Genomic DNA, 25529 nt, shown 5'->3' with positions numbered 1-25529 from the left:
GTAATGTTCGTATGTCTTTTGCTGTCGGTACGCTTTGCGGACGACTTCCAGTCACGAATTCATTCACATCTTCCAGTCTCTATCCACGTGTCCTCATCAGAGTCTGTCGCTGCCGATTTTGTAAGCTCGACTTGATTGAATTGGGCTTTTCGTACGACATATGCAGCGAGGTCACACCATTGGTGTCGGGATGCGGGTGTTTAACCAACTGCGCCGCTCGCTTCCCAGTTGATCGCAGTAATCGATGACCGCCTCTAATGGTATGAGAGTTCGAAGGTCGGGATCGAATCGGTGGTAAATGGACTCCTATCGTTTCTAAGTATATCCCTTTTCAGTGTAGGTAGGGTTGTAGTGTAGAAGAGGTATATCACGGAAAAGGCATTTTAAAAGGCAATAGGACACAGTCTTGTTCAAAATTCCGGCACTACATTCGTGCTGGATACTTTCCAGTTTTTTTAACGACTTAAGTGACCAGTTTTATGTATTTTGGGAACCAGAACTGAAGAACTATGCGTATCTTAAAATGTAGTATTTCAGAATATTGATCGTAAGACGTTACGGCGTCCCGATAGCCCCGTTTTGCAATCCCAGTGTCTTGTACAATGTCCATATTTGATCATTTTGATGCGACGTCATTAAACATACCGCCAACGCCTACGTACGTTACGTCGAACTGTAAGTTTGGCTAGATGGCCACGTACGGTTAGACGGTTGTGCAGGCCTGTTTACAGAATGGACTGCTGCGATTGATATGACCTTTGCCGTCATCCTGCAGCGGTTTGCAGGGAGGCAGTCATGGCACGACGGATATCGCAACATACTGTATTAGACAGAGCACATCATACAAGTCTTATATCATAAATATTTTATTGCAACGCCAGTCTGACTGTTTCGATACAGCCAGACCGCAATATATTGGCTCATCATCATGAATGATGTGACAAACTAAAATTATATCACGTGATCTACGTTCAATAGAACATTGCTTTGTTTATCTTCCCATGCTTGGCTGACCACTAGGCATGACGATCGAGTTTATTGAAATTGGAAGCACGGTCGACTTCTGCGATACCTTTTCTATTATGTAGCTAGTACAGCATGTCAGAGAAGTCAGCGCATCGACAACGCTTCAAAGAAGCCCACGCTGCCAAATTACGGGATGGGATTCTCGAAATGAGATGTAGCGAAGAAATAACCGATTTCAAGGTTATAGTCGGATCTGTTGTGTTCAGGGTTCATCGGCTTGTCATGGCGGCTAGTTCGCCTTATTTTAAGGCAATGCTATCACACAATATGAAGGAGACTATAGACGGTGAAGTCGTTATGAAAGAAGTTACACCGGGAGCTATAAAGGCATGTATTGAATTCATGTACTCGGGAGAAGCTGATTTAAGCGCAGCAGAAATTAGTGATGTTCTATATGCAGCTGCTTTCATGCAGCTAGACCTATTCCTTGAATTCTGCAGCGATTATCTTGAAGAAAACCTAGGAATTGATACCGCGCTCCATGCAAGACGTTTGGCATGCGCATACGGTTTCGAGAATGTGGAAATTGAGTCAACGAAATTCATTCAAGGCAATATCAAGGATATATCATCAACTGATCAGTTTTTCAGTTTATCTGTTGATGAGGTCGCGGAATTCATCAAAATTCTTGATGCAGATAAGGGAACAGTATGGCTAGGGGTGATTAACTGGATCCGTCATGATGCCATCGAAAGGACCAAACATCTGGCGCTATTGTTGAGATTATATTCAGAAAGTAACATTAATTTGGAAAGTTTCATATTATCATCTTGGGGCGAAGAGGAAGTCAAACATTCAAAACAATGTCGAGAGATCATACAAGAAAGATTGGTCACATTGACACCCGATGAATTGGCGCTTATTAGCACAACAATTTGCTGTCAATTAAAGCAAATTCTCCATCACTGTGAGATCGGCGATGTCTCTGCTATCAATAACACTCTGAATGAGATTCTGATAACTAACTTCGTAGAAATATCGCGGAAGAACGAATTCGAATCATTGTTGTATGGCGATGTTGCAGCGGCTATCCAGAAAAGTATATGCTCGGAGGAAGTGAAATGGGAGGCTATTTTGAAATGGACCAAGGGCGGGAAACAAAGAAAAAATCGTTTTCCGGGTCTATTCCGGCTTCTAAACTTTGACGCAATGCCTCTCGAATTCATACAAGGCAATGTGAGAAACGAAATGCTTGTTCGGGAATCCAGCGAATCGATGGCGATATTGATGGATGTATTTGCAGCAAAAGCTCAAAATACGAGACAAGAAAGCGACAAAGGCGATGAGGCACTCGCAAAAAAAGACCGTGAAGCAACACAGTTAGTTGAGGAGAATATTATCGAGCAGAGTTTTGCCTCTGTTTCAAATGAAGCTAATCTTACTTCCATGAATAGAGCTAATTTCCAAGATTTAAATAATTCCGAAACTGCCACATTGGAACGTTCGGGTTATTTAGATGCAGAAGTAACCGAACCGGCAGCGAAAACTGATTCGGTCGATCGAGTTTTTGACTACGTAGTCCCGGAAGGGATTGAAGAACAGAATGATGACATATGTTCCCCTGATGACTATGGACCACCTTTCCCGAGTGCCACTTATCCTCATGAAGAATTGGCTGATTTCGACCACGAGTGGAATCACCACTTTATGCATGGTTACCCGCACCCTCATCGCCCCCCACACTCCCGCCACCCACCACCTCCGTTTCATCGCCGACCCCCACATCATATGCGACACCCGCCACCACCACATCATATTAGACACCCACCACCCAGTCATCGACATCCCCTACGGCATGCTCTTCAAGACGACGCGTTGCTATGTAATCAAATGCTACACCGCTCGCGATTAGCGAGACGGTTTAATCATCGAGGTCGACCACGATGACGAGCCAGTCAAGTATAATCCGAAATACAGAAACTATATAATTTAATCCAGTGGTTCCCAACCTTATTGTCTTCTTTCCCCACTTCAGATTTATTTCGAGCCTTCATTCCCCACCGGGACCATAACAGCACTTCGTCAGCGCCCACCAAAAAAACGTTGGTCTTGGGCCCCCACAGGGTGATAAACCCCCTTAGCCCCGCTGAGCCTATATGCTTTTCCCCGCTGCTTATCTCCTACATTGGGTCTACTGTTTAGTGCGTCGTCTTATATCGACTAAACGCGCGAAGCGCGAAACATTTATATAATTTGTGTTTGAATCGGTCAATATGATCGGGAATTGCATATATTTTGCTATCAATTTTTTATCCCCTCGTAATCAGATTACCGGTAGAGCTGAGTGAGGCGAGTCGGAAAAAGTAGAACCCCTAAATAAGAATTAAACATCTTCGGGCGGACCCGTTGGTATATTGACTTCGTTACAATATGCTATTTCGTGACCTCCTGTATCTGTTATGTCAAAATATATGGAAATCGCCAAAATAAAAGGCACACACGATTTCAAATTGGTCTTGCTTTAATTGCAAGTAATTTTTCCCTGTGAGATGACATTTGTCCTGTGGGGTTCAGATCGCCAGGACAAGAACATTCGGTGCCAGCCATTTAGCCGCCGGACAATCAAACATATATGTATAAGTATATTGTATATATATCGAAGTTTTCGGTCACCACAAGGGCAGTCCTTTTCGGCCAAGGTCTTCTCGCTGTTGTTCGTTCTGGCACACTTCTCGCAGTTGCATGTTACCTTGCCTATAACTTCATATGCCACGGTGCGTCGTGGCACAGTAATGGCCGACATCGAAGTCTCAATTTCTATATATGCTACTATTTTCGTGGGGGAAGGGGTATCCAATAATCAGATATCCGTCAATAGTAAAGCGCGAAAAATCTTTGAAAAATGACATAAATTTCTCAAGAAATACTTTAATTCATGTTAATGCACGATATAATTTTGGGCCCTTTCGAGCTCGCCCTCCACAATTGGGGGGTTTGAGGTGCGGCAGTTACGGTCCTGTTCGCCGCTACCCAAGTTTTATAATCACAAAGCAGCTACTTGCTGGTTTAACTACACAAGACACACATAAGCGCACCAACGCAAGACAATCGCCTATATAACTGCAACATAAAACGTATTGTGAACCGATACCAGTAACGCTCAGAACTTCGCGAAAGTTTTATTTCACGTCAAACTATTCGTGCTGGATGCGTTTGTGACGCCATCATTGACCAATGACCATCCAGAGTTGAAAATTAGGTTTTGTGAACAACACGCAATATAATTTTCGATACATACATTCCAGAGCAGTGAACTGGTAACGGTAATTGTGCATGTGTCTCCGTGAATATGTAGACTGTCCTGTATATAATTTTGAGCAAATGCGTCTATTCCCCACCAGAAACCATTGAATTCCCCACCAGTGGGGAATTCCCCACCGTTTGGGAACCACTGATTTAGTCGCTTCTATACTCAGCGAGCCTATCATTGCCGTGAAATCAATGTCGCTTATGTCCATTTTTCAAATTTTGAGATCTATTTTTCAAAATCATATAAAATCGAGTTCTTGTAAAATGTTCATTTTTTCCCGCCATCTCTTGGCCATGTTTATATCGCACCGTTTCACATATAGTTGTCCATTACCAAGTTATGACCAAAAGAAAATGAAAGCTTCACCTTGAGTTAATTTTCTCAAAATGGACATTGCCAATCGATTCCACAGCGACGGTTAAATTTGTTGCCCGGTTACCTTTTCGCACTCATTTATAAGTAGTCATCGAATTATGATGTTGTATAATTATATATTATGCATACATATATGATTATTATTGGTGTTTTGCGTTGCAATTAATCAATACGAGTTTTTGAGAGTTTGTCGTGTGATGTCGACATCGTGAGTATAGGCGCACGTAATGAACAAGACTTCGGTTATTGCAGTACAATTCTTTCGTGTTAAGGAATACCACGACAAAACTGTAAAAATCAGTGCATTTCAGACATCTGTCATCGGTCCCGCGGAAATTATTATCCTATGGCTTCACTGACTGTACGTCACGCTGACACTGATTCAGAGTATAGCGAAATGGTTCCCGATCTTTTTTCCTTCGTTCTCTTAAAAACCTAAAACCCCTCTCTCTATGCAACCCATAAAAATGTTCCCTCCAATAAAATTTCGCAAGAATTGGATAGTAACGACTTGGTATTGGTGCAAGTTAAAGACGCTCAAGAATTGATTATGACGACCCGAGTAAGGAAAACCAACGATTGTAGAAGTTGCTGATATTTTATCTGACGAAACGCTAACCGGAATTCGAGATAACTACGGTCGTATATTCTTTTAACTTTAGTGACTACGTTTTTATCAAACTTCAAGTTCACCGAAGTGAGATGATAAATGACCCAGACATGCTATTTGCTTGGTTGAGTGCACTCAATTACTTAGGGATGTCTGGCAGTAGACAATAGCGTAAATTTATTGTGTACCGGGATACTGCAAGATTATGCGAAAGCGTTATTGCACGTCATGCCGCTCGTGCTAAACGTGTTTGTAATGCCAATATTGGTTTTTCAGAATAAATTTTTGTGTACAACAAGACATAAAATCAGCGACGAATGCAGCCCAGAGCCAGTGAGCCGGTATCAAACTGCATGTGCCTAATTACCTAGTGTGTTCCCACTTGAAAGCCCCGCATTCCCCACCAATTGTGAATTCCACATCGGTTGGGAACCACTGGCACAGGGCTATGTACTTATAGGATTACCCCATAAGTCGGCAGTCTTTCGCATTAGCAAGGAATTACCAATGTACCATGTATCTGGCTTCGTTGGAGCACACGCGCCAGTTGTTGCCAGCGAGGTGAGCATATACTAGGGTTGCCATACGTCAGGAATTTCCATGACATGTCCGGAATTTCACTGTCCAAACTTGCTTCCTGGGGGAATTTGTAAAATATGCTTACATGTCCGTAATTTTGAAAGCTTGACGTATGGTCATAATTTTTCGTAAATCAACATAATAACATTATTTTTGGGAATATATATGCTACATGAAATTTTTCTTCGCGCTGCACGCGATTTACTATCGCATTTACTGTTTTTAATATAGGTACTGCCACCCTCACAAAAACTGCAATAGAATATAAATAACCTTCATTTACTGGAATAAGCCTATAATCGCAATTATAGGGGAACGGTATATTTCTAGAGATGAATAAGGCCGTTCAAATGCTTCATTTAAAGATAGTGGTTCGAAACTTAGGCGTCGTGTATATGCCTTTATTCTGGGATTCGCGAAGATATTGAACGTAATCAGATTCCAAAGTAGCCCGCGAGTAAGTCCGGCAAAGGTTCTGACTTCTTTCAGTAATCAGCTCGTCAATTTTTGATCTGGGCTACGCCGCTATGTTCCCTCTAAGCTGCGCACGTGCGCAATTGCGCAGTGCTGACACGGTCTCTGCGCACAGCAAATCTAAGCAAAAAATACGAAGTGATGACATTTTTTTTATTTGTCACGCACTGTTGTCCAAGGGATCGCGCAATGAGTTGATGAGTGCGCGCAGACTCGTCATAAATTAGATGGAACATTGGGCCACGGAACATTTCAAATTGGAGATGGAGTCACGACCATAAAAGGTTGGAAACCACTAGATGTGGGGTGTGTTTATACATTATTAGACACTATTTGTTACTAATAGCCAGGATATTATAAATTCGGTTTGGAAACGAGAACTGCCAGAAACGGCTTTGGAATGGTTATTATACGCACGGATTGTAACTGGGGTTGCATTAAAACCAGGGCTTCGGAGCCGGAGCCCGGAGCCGGAGCCCCGGAGCCGTGCATTTTTACCGGAGCTGGAGCCGGAGCCGGAGCTCTACTTAAAATTCAGCCGGAGCCGGAGCTGGAGCCAGTTATTTTAGGGGTAGCTCCGGCTCCGACGTATTTCATAAGATCCTATTATATATGCAACAACCATATCTGCTGAGTTCACATAATTCAACAGCAGGCCTTCGCGAAATTAAGAATCTTTTCCTCTTTGGTGCTACCTTTTTTGACTAACCATGTTCGTGGGGATTTAACAGCAGAGCAGTCATATGTTCAATGTTCAATTTTCATACATGAGTGCCGAACCTCGGTATGCGAAATATGCCTGTGAATGTTGTGGGTATTCGGCATACGCGCAACTTCATCATCAGCATAACCTTGTTGGTATACGGTTCGAAAATAATGATCACTATGTATTATCACTATGTATTATGCGAAATGAGAGAGAGGATAAAAACGTGATTTCGTTGCACATGCCGATATGACGAGCAGACATGGGGTAATCGCGATTAGTAATCGTAATCGATTACGACGATTACAGCATTTTCAAGTAATCGTAATCGCAATCGATTACATTCGAAAAAATTCCGAAGTAATCGTAATTGACTACTTCTCATATCTAATCGATTTCTTTGTGAAAGAACGATTACTTTTTATTTGTACAAGGACTATGACATAAACGGAACATTCGTGGACAATGAAGAGATATTATACCAGGCTCGTGATAGCACAAACGTCTGATTTTCAAATGCCATTGCTCATTATTGCGTCAGAAGTAGCCTATTAGCTTTTCTAGTCATTGCGTAAGAAGTATCCACAGCAAATAGATATATTCGACGTACGTACATTAGTCTGATTGTAAGAACACCCGCCGATGCTGTATATCAGGTTATCAAAACGTTCCACAAGTAATTCATAATTATAACGTCTGGTATCCTGTTTTACTTTAGTGTATGTTGTTAATTCGTGACCTCCGGTCTGTTATATAATCAAAAGATATTGTTGTATCCCAAACGTGGCAGGCTAAATGAAAAACTTTCGTGAGACGCAGACACATATTGTCATGTCTTTAATGCTCTGTGGGTGCCCGGGTGGCATTTTCATTGTGGGCTCGGATTGGAAGGACCGTGGAATATTAGTCACGTCCACCCAGCGCGGCTATTGGCAATGGACACATACCCTGAATTACGGCCAAGGCCTTTTTATAGTAGCACACTTCGTGAAGTCGCGTGTTGGTCGAAACTGCATATGTCTTTTGGCGCGTCGTGGCACGGTATTGACTGGAACTTAACTTCCTATTACTATAAACTAGGGTTGCATTTAAAACAAAAATCAATTTAAAGCAAACATGTTTGAATCATGTTTTTTTACGCCATGACGTCACGAATGTGTATTGACATTGACAATAAAAAATATAGGGTAAATATAGCTCCTTTGACGAAATATCCGTCGTATAACTGTTGAACCGACTATTTTGAGGGTTCCAACCATCCCATATCGATGTATGTCGGCTAAATCGGGTGGTTACTGTCCGTACAGGCCCATTCAACATGTTTTTCGAAAAGTATTTACACAATTATGGCACAATTTTACAACCTAAAAAAACACATTTTTTTAAAGTCTTTGTTCAAAACATTTTCAAAGTCAATATTATTATTACTTGGGTATACTGCGGGTCGACTATATACCGCCCACTGGGCTCTGTTTGCAAGGACAAGACTATTCGGCATCTGGAAATATCGATATCGAAGATTTCCGCTAATATACGACAATCATTTTGTGCCTACTTTTCATCGTCCACGATCTTTCTGCGAGCGCAATCGCGAAAAGACTTTCTCTCGTAATTGCGAATATAGTTAGACTCAATCGGCTATATCAGGCGTTTTTTTTTCATTTTCAGGTGGAGGTAGGCAACAAAGAAAGAAATTGTGTGACAATTAAACACGCGCTGCGTGAAGAAAAATTTTACTACTTCATAAGTTTATTGTAATGTACGACGATTTACTAAAAATGTGACTGGACCCTGGATCTGCCAATGCGTCGGAACTGATATCTTAGTCATCAACATCCCAAGTGTCGCGGCCAGACTAATCATATTTTTGGTTGGCCTTGCAAGTTCACAATCTGAGCAATTCAATTTCGATAATATAACAGGGAATCTCGATAATACAATAGGAAATTAGCTCGCGGGCTACTCAAAACCTTCTCGCGGGCCACATATGGCCCGCAGGCCGCGGGTTGCCTACCCCTGGTATAGACAGACACCTTCGATAGTTTTCAGAGCCGGAGCCGGAGCAGTGGTAATGATGCGGCCCTGGAGCTGGAGCCGGAGCTAATGTATGATAGAAGAAAGCTCCGGAGCCGGAGCTGGAGCAATGCAAATTTGCGGCTGCTCCAAAGCCCTGATTAAAACACAAATAATTTTAAAACAAACGTGTTTAAAACAATGCCCTTGTTTAAAGCATGTTTGTTTTTTCAAGTCACGAAGTCACGAATATTTATTTGTGACGTCACAGTGGATTGATATTGACGATTGAAAATATAGGGTAAATATCGCTTCCACGAAATATTTATACGTAGGCCCTACTATAGCTGTTGAACCGACTATTTCGAGGGTTCCAACCATCCCATATCGTACACATCGGCTATATCGGGTGGTATACGTCCGAAGGCTCATACAACATGGTTTTTGGAAAGTATTTACACAATTATGTCATAATTATGCAACTTAAAAAAACACAATCCTGTTTTTTAACAGGCCCTTGTTTTAAACAACGTTTGTTTTAAAAGTAACCGTAATTGAAATATAATCGCTATCCTGATTAAAAAGTAACCGTTCTAAAAAATCGTATTCGGCACAATATGATTAATATGTTGTTTGTTTAGTTCAACCATTCCAAAGTGGAATTTAACCGTTGTCGAAATCCCGAAAAGTATAATATAGCCGAGACTGGTAGAACATGAAGTATTGGATCGGCTGGGATCGTCGTGTAGTACGAAAAAGGTTCAAACAAAATGAACTGTACAACAACAGAGTGTTAAAAAACCAAATCATTAAAATATAATTTTCACAGAACACGAAGACATTATAACGGAGATTTATCGCAAACCAATGACTTCCTGCTGCTGTTAACTATCAGATACCAATTCAGAAATGTGACATATTCTTTGGTCAGACCGCAACACTGTGATGCCGATTGCTTTATTACAAATGTGATTATAAATACCGATGCGTACGCCACGGCACACGACTTACTACCACACCTGTCACAATTGGCCTATACTGATCGTGCCTAATTATGTACAGTCAATGACGGTCAAGACGTATCAGATGTATGACCTGAGTGTGCGTATCTTGACCTCCACTAAACCCGTCTGGAACCGGTCTGGAACCACTGATACTGATTTGTGGCTTTAGAAGAGTATTGTTAGTGAATATAACCGGTAACTAGATTGAGAGGTACATTAAACACTACCATACCCGCGGGCGGCGGATGAATATAGACAGACGGACACGGACATATTACATGTTATATTGGCAACTTTGTCCATCAACTTTTCTTATTTAATATCTTACGCAATTATTTTATAACGTCCCATGTCAAAAGATCTCCCCTTTTCCACAGTATCGGTGCTTTAAATACTTGTTTGTTAAGGAATAGACATATGGTGCGTATCTCCATCGAGGTTTGGTGCACCAAGCACGCTGTATGGTGCACCACTGTATGTATTGTATACTGATTATATTAACACGCATTGGATATATGAATGCGACCTCATTCCTCTCAAGCTGCGACCTCATTCCTCTCAACGCCAACTTCTCTATGAAGCCGAAACGCAGGACAACATTTGACGGTATGCGCCAACGCAAGACACGGCTGGATTATATCTGCTGCAAAGCTCCCGCACGGCGCCACTTCACGAACTGCCGAACGGTGCGCATGCTAACGATGAGGAGTGACCATCGAATGGTGTTGGCCACGCTTCGTGAAAGCCTCCCGTTCGTCCCGAAGCGTGCACCGAACGAGCCCCTACCAAATTGGCTTGATCTCAAGGACGCAAATAAGATGAAAGACTTTACCATGCACACAGTCGACGCCCTCGAGATCCAAAATACTATACCGACCGCCTTTGCGCCACTTGTGGCAGCAGTCAAGAACGCAGCCCGTGAAACGCTCGGTGAGGCACAAAGCAAGTCACGGCCAAAATTAGCCTGGGAGTCCGACCCAGCGGTGCTCACTGCACGCCAGAACCTCAAGACTCTCAGACGTGCCGCGTACACCTCTGGAACACTGGACGCACATAGCGATGCTAACGAGGCCGCTCTGCACTTGACTAACGTTTACAACGCTGCTCGCAAGGAACGAGTCGAAGCTATTGCTCTTTCCGTGGAAAACGAGTTGGAAGCTGGCCGGTCAAGAGCAGCCTGGAAAGCCATCGGTGAACTAGTTGGCTCCAAGAGGACCCGCGTGAAGGCCTGTACGCAAGACCTCGCATCACACTTCGAGACCCTCTTATCTACACCTTCACCGGACATCGATGTGCTCGTTGCACCGCCTTCATTAGCAGCAATTCCTCTCGCGATCAATACAAACCTGATCACGCTAGCTGAGCTCAGGATAGCCATGCGTGATGTACCAAAATTCAAGGCCACCGGTACGGACGGCATCCCAACGGCTGCGTACACCTCGGGCGTTGCACCTTTTCTCCTCGACGTCATGAACGGTGTCCTCGAAGGTGGCCCGGTGCCGCCCGAGTGGCTCGAGAGCGAAATCGTGCCTATCTACAAGAAAGGCGCTGCGAGTGACCCAGCGAATTACAGAGGCATCTCCCTCATGCAGACCGCGGCCAAGCTGTTCGACCGAGTACTGCTCCTTCGCATACGTGAGCAAGTATCTACCAAGCTCCTGAATGTCCAGAATGGATTTCGACCATCCCGCGGTACAACAGAGCATATCCTGGCACTGCGCACAATCATTGACACCTGCCGCTCACACAAAAAGAATGTTGTGGCTGTCTTTGTTGACTTTGCGAAAGCCTTCGACTCGGTCTCGCGCCCAGCCATGGCGAAGATCCTCAGATTCTATGGAATTCCTGAGGTGATAAGGTACGCCATTATGGCCCTCTACATTGACACACGAGCGCGAGTCCGAACAGACGACGGTCCAAGCGGAGATTTTACCACTTCGGCTGGCGTGCTTCAAGGTGACACCTTGGCACCATTCTTGTGCGTGATAATCCTTGACTTCGTGCTACGAACGGCCTTCCCGGACAACTCGGACTTCTTTGAATGGCGGCCACGGCAAGGAACGCGTACGCGTACGACTCGCGAGGCTATCCACGTAGGTATTCTTGCCTACGCGGACGACCTCGCCTTGCTTGCCCCGAATACCGCGTCGGCACAGCGCCTCATCAACCAACTAGAGGCCACCGCCGCTCTTATTGGCCTCCAGATCAATGCCAAGAAGACTGAGGTTCTGGCCATACCAGCTCTGCCGGAGAACGCGACACCAATTCAACTGGGAGAAGTCAGGCTCAAGAATGTCAAGAGTTTTATATACCTCGGTATTGATGTCGCGGACTCCGGAAAAGCACTGAAGGCGAGGCGAGCAAAGGCCTGGGGCGCGGCAAGACGGCTACATTGCCTCTTCCACTCAAGTGCCTCACCCCAACTCAAGACCCGCATTTTCCGTGCCACTGTCGAGCAGGTTCTTCTTTACGGAATAGAAGCACTCACGCTGACAGAAAAGCTGGCTAAGACACTCAACGCCAACTACGATGCACTCCTCCGCTACGCACTCGGCATCCACCACCCGGAGCACATATCCACCAATGCTCTGCGCAAACTCACAAAAACAGTCCCATGCCGTTTGCTGGCTGCTGAACGACGCTTACGCTTAATCGGTCATCTAGTGCGGCATCAAGACGATCAACCAGCCGCCGCCATCATCAACCACATTCCGACAGAGCCATGGCGCAGAGGTGGCTGGAATAGAACCACATGGCGCTCAACAATAGAGACCGAGCTAGCGCAACGCGGGCTATCACTCGAAGACGCCCACGACCGCCCACGCTGGAGGCGCTTGATAAGGGCCCAAAACTGATATCTTGATGTTCCTTTGTTTCCTGTTTTCTTTTGCCCTTTTATTTAATTGAAAGCCGATATATATATATTGGATATACGATTAGAATTAGCGCTGTGGCCTCATGAGTAAGGGCTCGTGTTCTCAGCGAGCTATAAATGCTATTTGGAGCTCACACGAATGCGAAGCGATCTAGGGCTGGCACCATCCCTGAAAAGTTATATTATGGTAAATCGTGTGCCTTCCCTCGTCACGTGCAATACGGAAATGGCAGGTGCGTTCCGTAAAACGGCAGCTGATGAGTCATTAGGACACTCATCAAATTGATGGCTGCTACATTTTCCACTTTGGAATTGAAGCAAAGCCACACAAATTCTAAATTTAGAGACGCTCTGGCGAGAAAGTTGCAACTCCGATTCTCCTATGTTTCACGAGCTGCTACGAATGTTCCATCCTCATCCTCATCAGTTTCATAGTGTTTTCATCATTTCAAAACACCACAAAACTGCGATACAATGAAAAGATAGGAAGGTGTCGAAACGACTTGGAGTAGTCTTTGAATGCAGACACCCACCTGGGCCTAGGCGAAGTGAAGAAGAGGCATGCACGCTAGGGTTATGACTTGAAAAAAAAATTGCCTGTAGCAGGAATTAATGAACATTTTGGTATAAAGTAATAAAATTATAATCATTTTGTTCAAATCGAAAAAAAAATGTCCCGCACAAACTAACTTCAATTTTCTACATTGCTCCGAATACAAAATAAAATACACCTCTATGGTATTCTTTGCTGCAAATTTAATCTTCAAATATATGACCTTTTGCGCTTCTGGTATAGTTTATCCATCAATATGACGTCCCTTTCTGTTATTATGTTAGTGCCAGGGACAACTACAACGGGCATATCCGACTTCCAATGGGGTTTCAAGGCACTTTATCCCTGCAGGACATTCGAGCGCAATGATAGCAGCAAGTAATCTTCTGTATATTCTAGAGCCCGACCGATATTGGATTTTTGGGTCGATATCGATAAAACCAATGTCTCACAGCTTGACCGACAACCGCAATACATTCAGCCGATATTCAAAAGAAGTTAGTTATAGATAAGCACAGTTTCAAGCTTCATATCCTTTATTTGAACATCTTTACTGCCATCATTATACTTGAACGTGAAATATACTAGAAAGGCGGCATCTGGATACCTGTAAAATGTAAGCTATATGAAATATATCAATATTCTCAGTCTAGAGGTCAAAGATTATAGTTTTCTGACTTCCTACCGCCATGTTCTGACGTCACGAATATTGCCGATAATTTTTCAGCTCCAATGGCCGATACCTTCAAAGTGTGATATCGGCTCGATATTATCGGCTCGCCGATAATCGATGGGGCTCTAATATATTCCATCTTTAGACATCTGGTTAGAATGGGAGGCTTCCAGACACGCATTTGCGATGAATAAGCATGATATCTCCATAGTTACTCTTCATCAGGGGGTTTGGAAGTACGTAATTATGGCCCCTGAGCTCCATCTCGCATCGCTTAGAGAAGGAAGTTTATGCCATTTGAATAGTGGTAATCTACTATTTTCTTTGAAAGAGCGGCATGCTCTGCAAGGCTCATAGATAAACCTAAAACAATCACTCCAACCTCGGTTTTCTAATATTTTCACCTGAAATTCTGGCTTGGTGGACTGTACCAAGTTTTCGTAGTTTTTTACCACATCATCTCCAAATTTGTAGCTTAGAGTTGGCTTTGTTGAAGACGTTGGACTGGAGAACTCCGATATATGCTTTAAGAATCGATAATATGATGTTGGCAACCAATATATGTTGTGGTGTATGAGAACCCTTCTTCATCATTCGATTTTGCATTTTCACAACAACGCAATTCCGCCGTCCAGTATCAACATATGCTGTGTCACTTATGATACGACATTTTCGAATTTTCTTATGCATCATATTCCTCTAATCGGTTTTCTGGACCGCTGAAAATATCTTTGAGTTGTTCTACTTTCGCCTTTTCGAACACCCAGTTTGATTTGTGTCAGACAAAATGAAAATATACGATATACACAGCCCACATCTAAAATCGAAATTATTATATATTTATTAATTATTGAATTTTGACTGTAAACAACAACACGATAAGATTAATTCAATCCAGGCAATCACAATTTACCAAAATACTATTTTAAATCTTCGCACTTGGAATTGCGTCAGTCAAATTCAAATCAGTCGCTATAAATATTAGCCTATATAGTCTGTATCTACAAAAGAAAGTCTATCCTTCATAGAGTGAAAACTGGAAAATTTTTGTGCGGGAGGTTTTTGTTTAAACTGTCTTAACTTTAGTGAATTTTGAAATCAGGACACAAAAGTTTAGGACACACAAAATTTTTAATTGTTTTTCCTAGTCATAACCCTAATGCACGCTGCACACAAAACTGAGTGCAAAGTGAAGCAGAGAATATAGAAGGCAAGCAATAAAATGAGGTTACATGTGGCGAATGGCGAGATCGATATGCTAGGTCGTGGTTTAGTAATCTTGAAGGCGAATGTTTCCTCGGTTATTCAATTCAAAGTTATTTTCTTTCCCATTGAACTACTTGAAATGACACATGGAAAACATGGTTTAATGTGCGAAGAAAGAGAGCATTCACCGAACGCATGCAGTAGGCACAGCAATATCTGGATCAATTCGCCGAGATGGATATATAATAATAATAAATGCAGTGTGTTGCCATTCTGCGATGGTGCTGCCTTTGTATTGTGCCCGATGAACTTTGTCCCTAAGGATGGGCAAGATGAGCATTTTCGGGACAAGCAGACGTGACTGAATAATTCAAGTATATAGATCAATGTTCCCGCTAGATAACATCTTTGCAGAGGAAGACATTGGTATTGATGTAAAGATTTTTAGATCCTCTATCCTGCTAATGGACTATACGATACTAAAAATCCTGTATTGTATATGCTACATGCACAATAAAGTTACAATTATGCATCATATACGCACGCACTTACAGGTCCTTATGTCAGTATCGGTCCAAGATTAGTAAAAGGTCCACACGTCGATCGACCCGGTGGAATTATGCGATATCGACATCAGTGTTATTGAGATTGTCAGCCAATGCGACTGCTCATAGCAAAACAGGATACAGTTGGCCATACATGATGGATGTATTAGGATCAGTGGACATGATCGTCCTTGCCAGTAAGTGTATCGAATATTTTGGAACTCAAAATATAATTGTGTACGATCTATATAAGGACAATGGTAGAATGATGATTGAAAATGGGTTCATATATCTCCCGTAATTCGGACTTATTGTAAAAACTCCGGCCATGGTGGCAGAATGGGCAGCGAACTGACATTACGAAATATTCAATACCTCAGCAGATTATGATTTAAAGGAAATAATCACTTGCACTGTAAGTTCTCACAGCTTCCTGAGGGCGTTAGGGAACTAAAAAAAGACGCTACAAACAATTTGGGTGGACATCGGGGTGTTTTGAAAAAAGTCAGGCCTTGAACTATGGAACGCTGTTTAGAAAATCCGTAGATTAATATTAGCCCAATTTGTGTAATAAAATGAGACATGAAGTTACGTCGTTCTCGGTAGTACAAGTTGTTTTCGCCACCAACGCTCGTCGTAGATGTCCAATGTTATGTAACCATAAGTTTTCAAACAAAGTAAATATTCATTCAACGAACAGATATACCAGCTAAGTTTATTGTGAGCAAGTCCTCAATTCATACAGGATATAGTCATACATAAACAAACGGCTGTAAAACGATATGCGTATGCTTTTAAGCGCTTATTGCGTCATAACGATGACGATGGCTTCGGAATGATAATTGCCTGTACGATCTTAACACTTTAGCTGTCAAGGCCTATTATGAAAATTGCCAGTAAAAGCCAGCGAACAATGAATTTTCGACTAGTTGGAAATTTGACTGGAATCGGGCGTGCTGATAAGTGTAAACCTTGTGCAACTTATGAAAAAATTTTTCATTGGTAATGCATTATGAAAATAATTCGATTTTTTGCTGCTCATTTTATGAAAAGCCAACTAGTGGTCAAACCAAAAAAGAGGTTGACCTATTGTATGCAGATGTGATTTTAAAAAAATACTTCCGGCCACGAAAATGATGGTTTATGACCACAAGCCTATTGAGTGGCCTCGGATTCAGCTGCAATCGGGGGATAGAACCAATTCCGGACTTTACTGTACTCATTTCAAAAATATCCTAAATATAGGATCGCTGTCACTTTATGGGATTGAGTAAAATCCTAAATTTAGGATTGTTGGCAGTCAAAGTGTTAATTCGCTAATGGTGGCGGGAGTCCGAGTTCTGTGAACAATATAACGACACGGACCTGGAGTCTTAGACGGTGAGTTTAGAGTTTACAAAGCTGAAGTCAGAGTCAGAGTCGGAGTCGGTATATCGAAAATATCTGGTTTCGGGGTTGGAGTCGATCGTAAAATGTATCTCACAGCCCTCGTTACCAAACTGCGGTAAAGCAAAAGACATCAATAGGAAAACTTGGAAATTGTTCTAATTCCCGCCGGATTCAAACTTAAACCCACTTCAAGTCTATATCGATTAATATTAACATGGTTATGAAATTGATTTTCATCAAATACCGATATCATATTTTTATTAAAAACCTTTTTAGGCCTCTCAATGGTATTTTGTAACCGTGATAATTCACTACATAACAGTTACTTTGCTGATATCGACTTCTATCGGAATCGCATTTGCAATTCGCAATCGGAGTAACAAATCAACAGATGACTACTACTTCGGAGGACGAAAGATCCACCCGGTGACGATTTTTACAAAGTTATGATAGAATTTTATGATGGATGATTTGCAGATCCCTGTCGCCGCCTCTTTGGCAGTTTCATTCGTGTCCGCAATGGCGGTCATAAGCCTCCCAGTGGAAATATATTTATATGGCTCCATATTTGCGTGGAACGTGGTCGCACAGCTTATCGCAACAATGGTCGCCGTTATTTGGTACGTTCCGCTTTATCACAGATTGAATATAACAAGCGTGTATCAGGTAATACATCCCAATTAAAATATATACTATAGACTTTCACTGATTCAATGTGTATTATCAAGTATCTGGAATGGAGATTCAACAGAGCAATGAGAATGATGGCATCCATTTGTTCCTGTATCAATTTGGTAATGAACTGATAAATTTAGACTATAAGAAATATGATATTTTTTACGCATCTTCAACAGTTTTTATATCTGGGATTGATTATATATTTGCCTGCATTGGCATTGAGCGCAACAACGTCCCTCAGTCTACACGCGGCTATTCCCATCACAAGCTTGGTTTGCACTTTTTACACCAGCATCGTAAGTTACGTTTACTTTGAACTACCCTTTCAAATGAGGAACAAATAGTATTCAGGGAGGGATGAATGCGGTAGTGTGGACGGACGTGTTGCAGTGTGTTGTCATGGTGTGCGGGATGCTGGGAGCTTTCGTAATGGCAGTGAAAGAAGTGGGAGGTTTCGACGAAATGATGGAAGCTGCATATCGAGGAGGAAGAATGAATATGAACAAGTGAACTTTTCTTTTATTGAAGTTTTTCCTTTTATTGGAGTTGAGGTAACGATATATGGTACGTTGCAATAAGCAAAAAAAATGCAACTTGGCATTCCAGAATTCCGGCATACCTGATGTCCATTATAAAATAGAAAATACCGAGTGTCTATAGTCTATATCAGTGCTTTTCCATCCGTACTTTCATTTTTGAAAAATTTTCATACTCACAAACCAATCAATAATTATTACACAAAAATATGATGTGAGTTAACACTTATTTATTCAAATGTTCAACATGTAGGCTACCGGTTTATCAAGGACTTGATTAATGCTAAATATTTCAGACCAGTTCGGAACAACTTATTGATCCTAAGCTCTCCGCAATAGGTCATCCGCGCGTTTGACATCCTCGCTGCTATAGTTTTTTTCATTCGCACACCATCCCACGGGTTGAAAAGCACTGCTGGTCTATATTAAGCACAATAGAATTAGAGATAGATAATGACTGTGCCTTATATTGAACAGATCACTAGCAGTCCTGATGATAAGCACAACGTATGGGAAAATATTAATAGTAAATGTCATTTAGATTTGATCTCGACCCTCGTACAAGAAGTACGTTTTGGTCTCTAGTTATTGGAATTGGGTTAAACTCCTGTTATCAAACTGGTTGCGATCAAGTCTACACACAACGGTACCTGTCATGCCGAAATACGAGGTCGGCAAGAATGTAAGTATTCTCTTAATTGCTATATATATCAGAAATGTAGACATGATGTTCATAATGCAGAGCACTGCTGCTAACATTAATACCAGGGATATTTTTCACGATGATCTGTGTTGGAAATGGCCTGGCTATGTATGCATTTTTCGAAAAGTGCGATCCGTACATGTCAGGAGACCTGGATAAAGTTGATCAACTAATGCCGACAATGGTGGTGGCATTATTCCAGGATATCCCGGGAATGGCCGGCCTGTTCGTAGCCGCAGCGTATTGCGGGACCTTAAGGTAAAGTGAATACCCGACAGTACAATCATAGGTCCGTATGCATTGCATTGATTCGCACAGTTCCGTATCATCGGGAATAAATGCAATGTCGGCACTCATTCTTCACGACTTCATCAAGCCATGTTCGGTCGGTTTTGAGAAAAAGACGGAGTACGTCCTGGCAACTTCCATCTGTAAGTAATAGGCTATGTTCATCGTGAAATGAAAGTGAAAAGATCTTTCATCGACTGCAGCAATTCTGCTTGGTGTCCTGATAATGGCGTTGGCATATGTGATGTCGTTCTCCTCGTCGAGCTTAGTCACGATCTTCGTTTCCTTCTCTGGTTGGATTGCCGGTCCAATGATCGGTGTATTCACAATGGGCATTTTCATGCCTTGGGTCAACTCGAAGGTATGTGATCGGTCCTATAAAGTGGTGTTTATTATCCATTCTAAATAGAGAGACAGATTCTGATTGCTATAGTTCAACAGGGCGCCGTCTTCGGTTTTGTGACTGGATGGATTGCTGTTGGTTGGATTGGATTATCAGCGATGATGTCTCCGAATCTATATTCGCCAGAGCCAATGAAAGGAAAACTTACGCTTTCAGTTGATTCGTGTAGAGATGGCAACTTAACAAACAACATGTCAAAGGTGAAGAATGATACGGATTTTAACAGCACCAATATAACAGAGAGGTAAGGTCACGATTAGGAATGGTGTGAACGTGAGGTTTATGTTCGCGTTCTGTGTGTGAACCTCGGAAATTTAGAGGTTCGCATTAACAAGCGAACTTTGGTAGGTTCTGCACTGTGAACCTTTTTCACATATTACAAATTTTCACGTCATTATAACATTTTTGCTTGAAATTGTTTGCATTTCAACTTCCGGCCACTCTATGAATGGCGATGGCACCATACAAAATCAACACTAAACGAGAATGCAGTATGCACCTTGCCAATCTAAAACAATTTACTTGCTTTCTTACAAAAGTTTGCTCGAAATATCCAGCTTTCCGTTTGTGAATATTTAGCGATTCTCTGCTGTGAGCTTGACGCGCAATCACACAACATAAAGGGCGAAATACGCCACATGTAGTCAGTCAGTGAATGATGCTTGTTTAACCAATCAATGAAATTGATAAAAAGAAGACATCGTCGTGTAATGTAAAAGATCGAGCACGCGTATAGGACCAATCTTGATTTGATTGGTTGGAATTGGCAACATGACGTCACGTGACGTCATAGGTTCACGTTCGCGTTCACACAGAACCTTTTTAAAAGGTTCTTGTCCACACAAACGTGAACCTTTCAGAGGTTCACGCCATCCCTAGTCACGTTACAACATTGTTTCTCGTTCGGATCCTCTTCAAATCACTAATCAGGTCTATAATCTAGCTAGAAAGAGGAAAATATGTTATTCTAATGTGTAAATAGCCATTGTTTTTTGTGTACCGGAGACAGAAGAATCATGATTCTCATAGATAAGTAGTCGCGAAAGGCAGCAATATAGCAATCGCTTCTTCCGTTAGTACTGGGTTGTGTATATGTTCTCAACCAGTTTCCCTGGTCCTAAGTTTGCCTTTGGAACGTGCATTCGACGTATGCCTGATTCGTTGTTTAATATCTTTCTCAAAACATAGTCATAATGCTATGTCCACCATCACGGCACGGTTCTAACTGCGCATTCGAAAACCGTGTAGGAGTGTGGAGCAATTGGAGCATTAATCCCAAGCAGGGCTGGGCAAAATCGAGTACCTGAGTGATTCGATTCTGAATCACGTAATATGCTTCGAGTCGAGTCGAGTAATTTGAGTATCATTCATGATGACGCCATGAGATAATTTAATATGTTAAAGTTCAAATATGTACCTTTTATGCGACCACAAAGAATATAATGCCTATTATCCATCACATTAAATATAGTTTGGTATTTTTTCGACCATACTGATTTCATTGTACTTGATGACAATTTTGTGGGATGATCATGACTTCGGAAATGTGCTATTTCCAGTAACGTTCGTATCTTTATACTATATGTTTCGTATGCTACAATACGGCCAATTAACGTTTCAAGGCTTCCACAGTGAAAATTAATATCGAAACTCTAATTCTCGTTGATATATTAACTTTCAGTGGCGAGGAGCGTATAATTTCAGTACTCGAAAAAAATCGCCTTTTACTAGTCGACGCGAATCATTAAAATTAACAGTCGATTCAGATTCGAGTACTCGAATCATTGTGGCCAGCCCTAATCCCAAGTCGGAAGGTTCTTGGCAGGGCACAGATAAGAGTCGTAATTTGGGTAGTATGTCCCGAAAAGAAGTGACCTGGGTTATGTTTTTGATAAGCATGAATTTGACATACTAAAATTTAGTAGTGGTTCAAAGGCACCTGTTTCTCTTGCAGGTTTCCGAAGCAATGTATGAATAGCGTTTTTGTATTTGTATAGGGTAGACATAGCCAATCTTAACGATATCCGCATCGCCTAAGACAGCTCCCGGATTAAAACCGCTGCTACATACAGACGCATGCCATGAAACGGTTTCTTGCAAAGCTCCAGGATGACCAATACCAACCGTGATATGAGGGTGTGAGTATGCACCTGTGGTACACGAAAAATCAGAACCTACCGCAGACTTACACCACGGTATTCATCAAACACAACATTGTAATCCCAATGATGCTTGCATGTAGGAACTAAGGAAGGGATGCATGTTGGCACGTACGATTTACACCCGACATATATTTGTGGGTTAGGTTCCGTTTTCACGTACCATCAATTGCATCCGAATACACCCTCTTTTCGCTAAGAGCGCACTGCCGGTGCATCACAGATATGTTTGAAAAAGCGTACAAGTTACGCCGGGAGGTTTTCTCGTAATTCCTGTCATTCGACTTTTGTCGAAGTCTCTACTTGTCATGTAATCCGATACATAACCAATATTGCTCCACTCGATCGGTACACATTGGCGTAATATGATTGACATTTTCAGCTCGTGGATCACGAAAACAATATATTCGGTATCGCCATTCTGGTACAGTGCAATCGGAGGCTTAGTTTGCCTCTTCGTCGGAAACGCGGCCTCGTTGGTAACAGGCAAGTCAAATGATATCACATACTTGTGTTAGAATTATAAACAATTTCTTGGACTTCGCGCCATTCCGTTGAGGAAATGATACGTCGGAGTTATACGCGGTTTGCAGGTATAGCTAACGGATACGAGCAGAGCCTATATTCGATAACGCAGCGGAGGGGGTCAAAATAGTAGGGTTACCATATTTTGGGGACGAATTCTAAAAAGGAGTACATTCAGGCATCCTCTGAGAACATTTTCGATTTCCGGAAAAAGGTTGACAAATCCTCCTGAAGGAGGACATATGGTGACCAAAAAATAGTCATCGGTGGTAATGAAATTTAAAACAACCATGTTTAAAATATGGCCCTTGTTTAAAACAAGTTTTTTACTGTTTTTTAGTCATAACGTCACGAATATTTAATTTGACGTCACAATTGAACATTGCAAATATAGAGTAAATATGGCTCCTTCATCGAAAAGGGCTTCCGGCCACTATCAGCATTTGCAGCATTTGTAAGATTGGCGGTCATCATCATCAGAACACCAATATCCGCATCTATAATCTCTACCTGCTATAAGTGTTGAACCGATGACGATTCCGAGAGTTCCAGTCACTCCGCATCGTATAGGTCGATTATATTGGGTGAAAATCGACAGTAGGCTGATACTACATGTTTTTTCGAAAGTATTTATACAATTATAGCATAATTATACAACGTTTGAAAAAACACAATTCTCTTTTTTGTGAAAAGACATTTGTTTAAAACACAGTGATAAACATGTTTTAAACAAAGTGTTTTAAAACACTGTTTGTTTTAAATGCAACCCTATATTTAATTGATGTATGATTCATCAAGAAAACACAGGATTCCCAAAATGGCGCTTTCAGGTTGATGCGGGGCCTGCGATAAGTATTCCTAGCCCCGGTTGATGATTGTTATCATTCTATTAGCAGGACGGAATAAGTCATCCAAAATAAACGCGGCGAGCAATGCGGATGAAAATGAAGACGAAGAAACGTGACCATTGCCATATCGTAAAATGAGAAGATAATATTTGATTTTAAACCATGTTTGGTCACAACTTATAAAGAGCTTGTTTTATGATGTGCGCTATTTGCTGTATCGTTAATTCAAAATCACCAATATGTTGGTGCGTTATCATCGCTCATGGACGCCGCAGGAGTATCGTTACGATTTACACGTTACCTTTTCACATTATCTTGCATTATCGTGACAATCAAGCCCATCCGCAGAGGATTCGGATAAAATTTAACTAAGCGATGTGGTCGGCTTATCTCATATCACGTCTGCTGCAGAGGTGCGGTCGGCGGGCACGGTTCGGGCTTGAATATGTCGTACTGAATGACCACTCGAATAATCAACGATACAAAATAGTACGAAATTTCGAGCTCAAATCAAGCTGCAACTAATCCACGTGGCGGTGCGGACCGAATTCTGTCCCAATGCACACATTCCAATTCACCTCTGCTGTTCTATTCTTAACGTGATATTCTACCAACTTTACCCCAGTACCGGGGAGTCGGAGCATAGTCGTTTAGCAGTCAGATTACCAACCTGTTCACCAAATCTTTTTTGTTTAATAAACAACAACAACAACAACAATCAACCAGTTTGAGTCGGAATCAGAGTTGCAATTTCGCCAGGATTAAAGCAGGGCTGTAACCAATTCACAAGGTACCGATTCACAAGACAATTCTACTTTCACAGTTATGCCTCGAGTCCAGTCGAGTAACTTTCAATTCACCTCCGAGTCAAGCTCGACTTCACGTCAGGGTTCAAAGGTTTGAGTCCGAGTCACATTAATGTTGAGACTCGAGTCCGAGTCGAAGTCTGTCGGGTGATATTGAATCCCTTGCATTCATAATATAGTAATTTCATCACTTTAGGCAGTTGCTGGCCGTATTTTACAAAAACCAATACTAATAGAGGTACAGCTTACTATTTTTAGATGTTACAACGAAATGCCTGTCTTTAGTCATCCGAATCTCGAGTCGTATGACTTGGTCTATAGTCATGCGCAATGACTCGAGTACAAGTCGAGTCAATACACAAATTGCCTCAAGTCCAGTCATTACAACCCTGGATTATAAGACAGATGAATCCTAGCCGAACGAGAAAAATAACCCGTGTTAACCTACCGATTTAATTAATGAAATGAAAAGATCAAAACGCCTGCCGTCGGGTAATTGACTTCTATCAATGTATGAATTTTACCGCCAGAATAGTATGCGTTACGGTATACAAAGATAGATGGTGTAGAATAGCCATGATAAGTAACTACTACACATCTACTACGCATCATCCTGTCGTTTCTATTATTTGAGCATGGTGTAATGATGATATTTTGGTATGTAGCTAGAGCACTCGTTAAACGCGTCACATCATAGAACCAGATGGATACATCATATCCACCTACAAGATGAAACAACGGCGTATGTTCATTTGTTCATGTTACCAATACCAACATCGGTTTAGAGGCGTTACTCTACATTATAAAGACAATAGCATTATCATGAATGCCGAAATATGTTGCGAGACATCCGCTTGCAGAATACATCCAAGAATTCGCTACTGTACAATTACTACACAACGTTTCGCCGATTGTAAACAAAATCGTGGACGACCGTCAATTTAATGTGATACCATTTGGACGAGATTGCTATAAGTGAAGGGTATACTACGAATCAAACGTTTGATCACTCATAGCAGGTCAAAAGTTCAATCACGTTTGCTGCGAAAATATAGTCAAATCGCCACGATCTTGAGCATTCCCATAACGACGAGACGATAATTTTGGACAGCAGTTTGATTACGATCAGCTAATGCAAAATATGCCAATAATCAAGTGGATATGTGAATGAATTTCATGCATCAGCGTATTCCACAAGGATACCGGAATAGTCGAATAATTACTGAAGTGAAGCAATTCTATCACGACCTACAATGACAGTTAGACAGCGCTGTGGAGTCGAAGGTCAGATGATAAAAGCATTAT

General features: G+C 41.8%; 3 protein-coding genes across 3 annotated transcripts; all 3 read left to right on the top strand.

The window, feature by feature from the left end:
- The first annotated feature begins 930 nt into the window (after positions 1-930).
- On the top strand, positions 931-4837 carry LOC145444972 (uncharacterized). The gene has a single exon (XM_080323049.1). The coding sequence runs from the start codon at positions 1099-1101 to the stop codon at positions 2911-2913; it is 1815 nt and encodes a 604-aa protein (XP_080179175.1). The 5' UTR covers positions 931-1098; the 3' UTR covers positions 2914-4837.
- Positions 4838-10552: 5715 nt separating this feature from the next.
- On the top strand, positions 10553-15705 carry LOC145444172 (uncharacterized). The gene is made up of 2 exons (XM_080322095.1): positions 10553-11653; positions 15667-15705. The coding sequence occupies exons 1-2, from the start codon at positions 10553-10555 to the stop codon at positions 15703-15705; spliced, it is 1140 nt and encodes a 379-aa protein (XP_080178221.1).
- A 168-nt stretch (positions 15706-15873) lies between these two features.
- LOC145444896 (sodium-coupled monocarboxylate transporter 1-like) lies at positions 15874-24133 on the top strand. Its single transcript, XM_080322948.1, has 13 exons — positions 15874-16086; positions 17601-17704; positions 17756-17944; positions 18007-18072; positions 18133-18252; positions 18308-18462; positions 19034-19174; positions 19235-19453; positions 19514-19626; positions 19687-19844; positions 19925-20130; positions 22428-22531; positions 23467-24133. The coding sequence occupies exons 1-13, from the start codon at positions 16044-16046 to the stop codon at positions 23532-23534; spliced, it is 1686 nt and encodes a 561-aa protein (XP_080179074.1). The 5' UTR covers positions 15874-16043; the 3' UTR covers positions 23535-24133.
- The last annotated feature ends 1396 nt before the right edge of the window (positions 24134-25529 follow it).

This window comes from Botryllus schlosseri, chromosome 8, assembly GCF_051294905.1.
Source record: "Botryllus schlosseri isolate E-star chromosome 8, Bs_hap1, whole genome shotgun sequence".
NCBI lineage: Eukaryota > Metazoa > Chordata > Ascidiacea > Stolidobranchia > Styelidae > Botryllus > Botryllus schlosseri.
The sequence above is the reverse complement of the archived record's forward strand: the minus strand, read 5'-3'. Positions and strand labels throughout refer to the sequence as shown.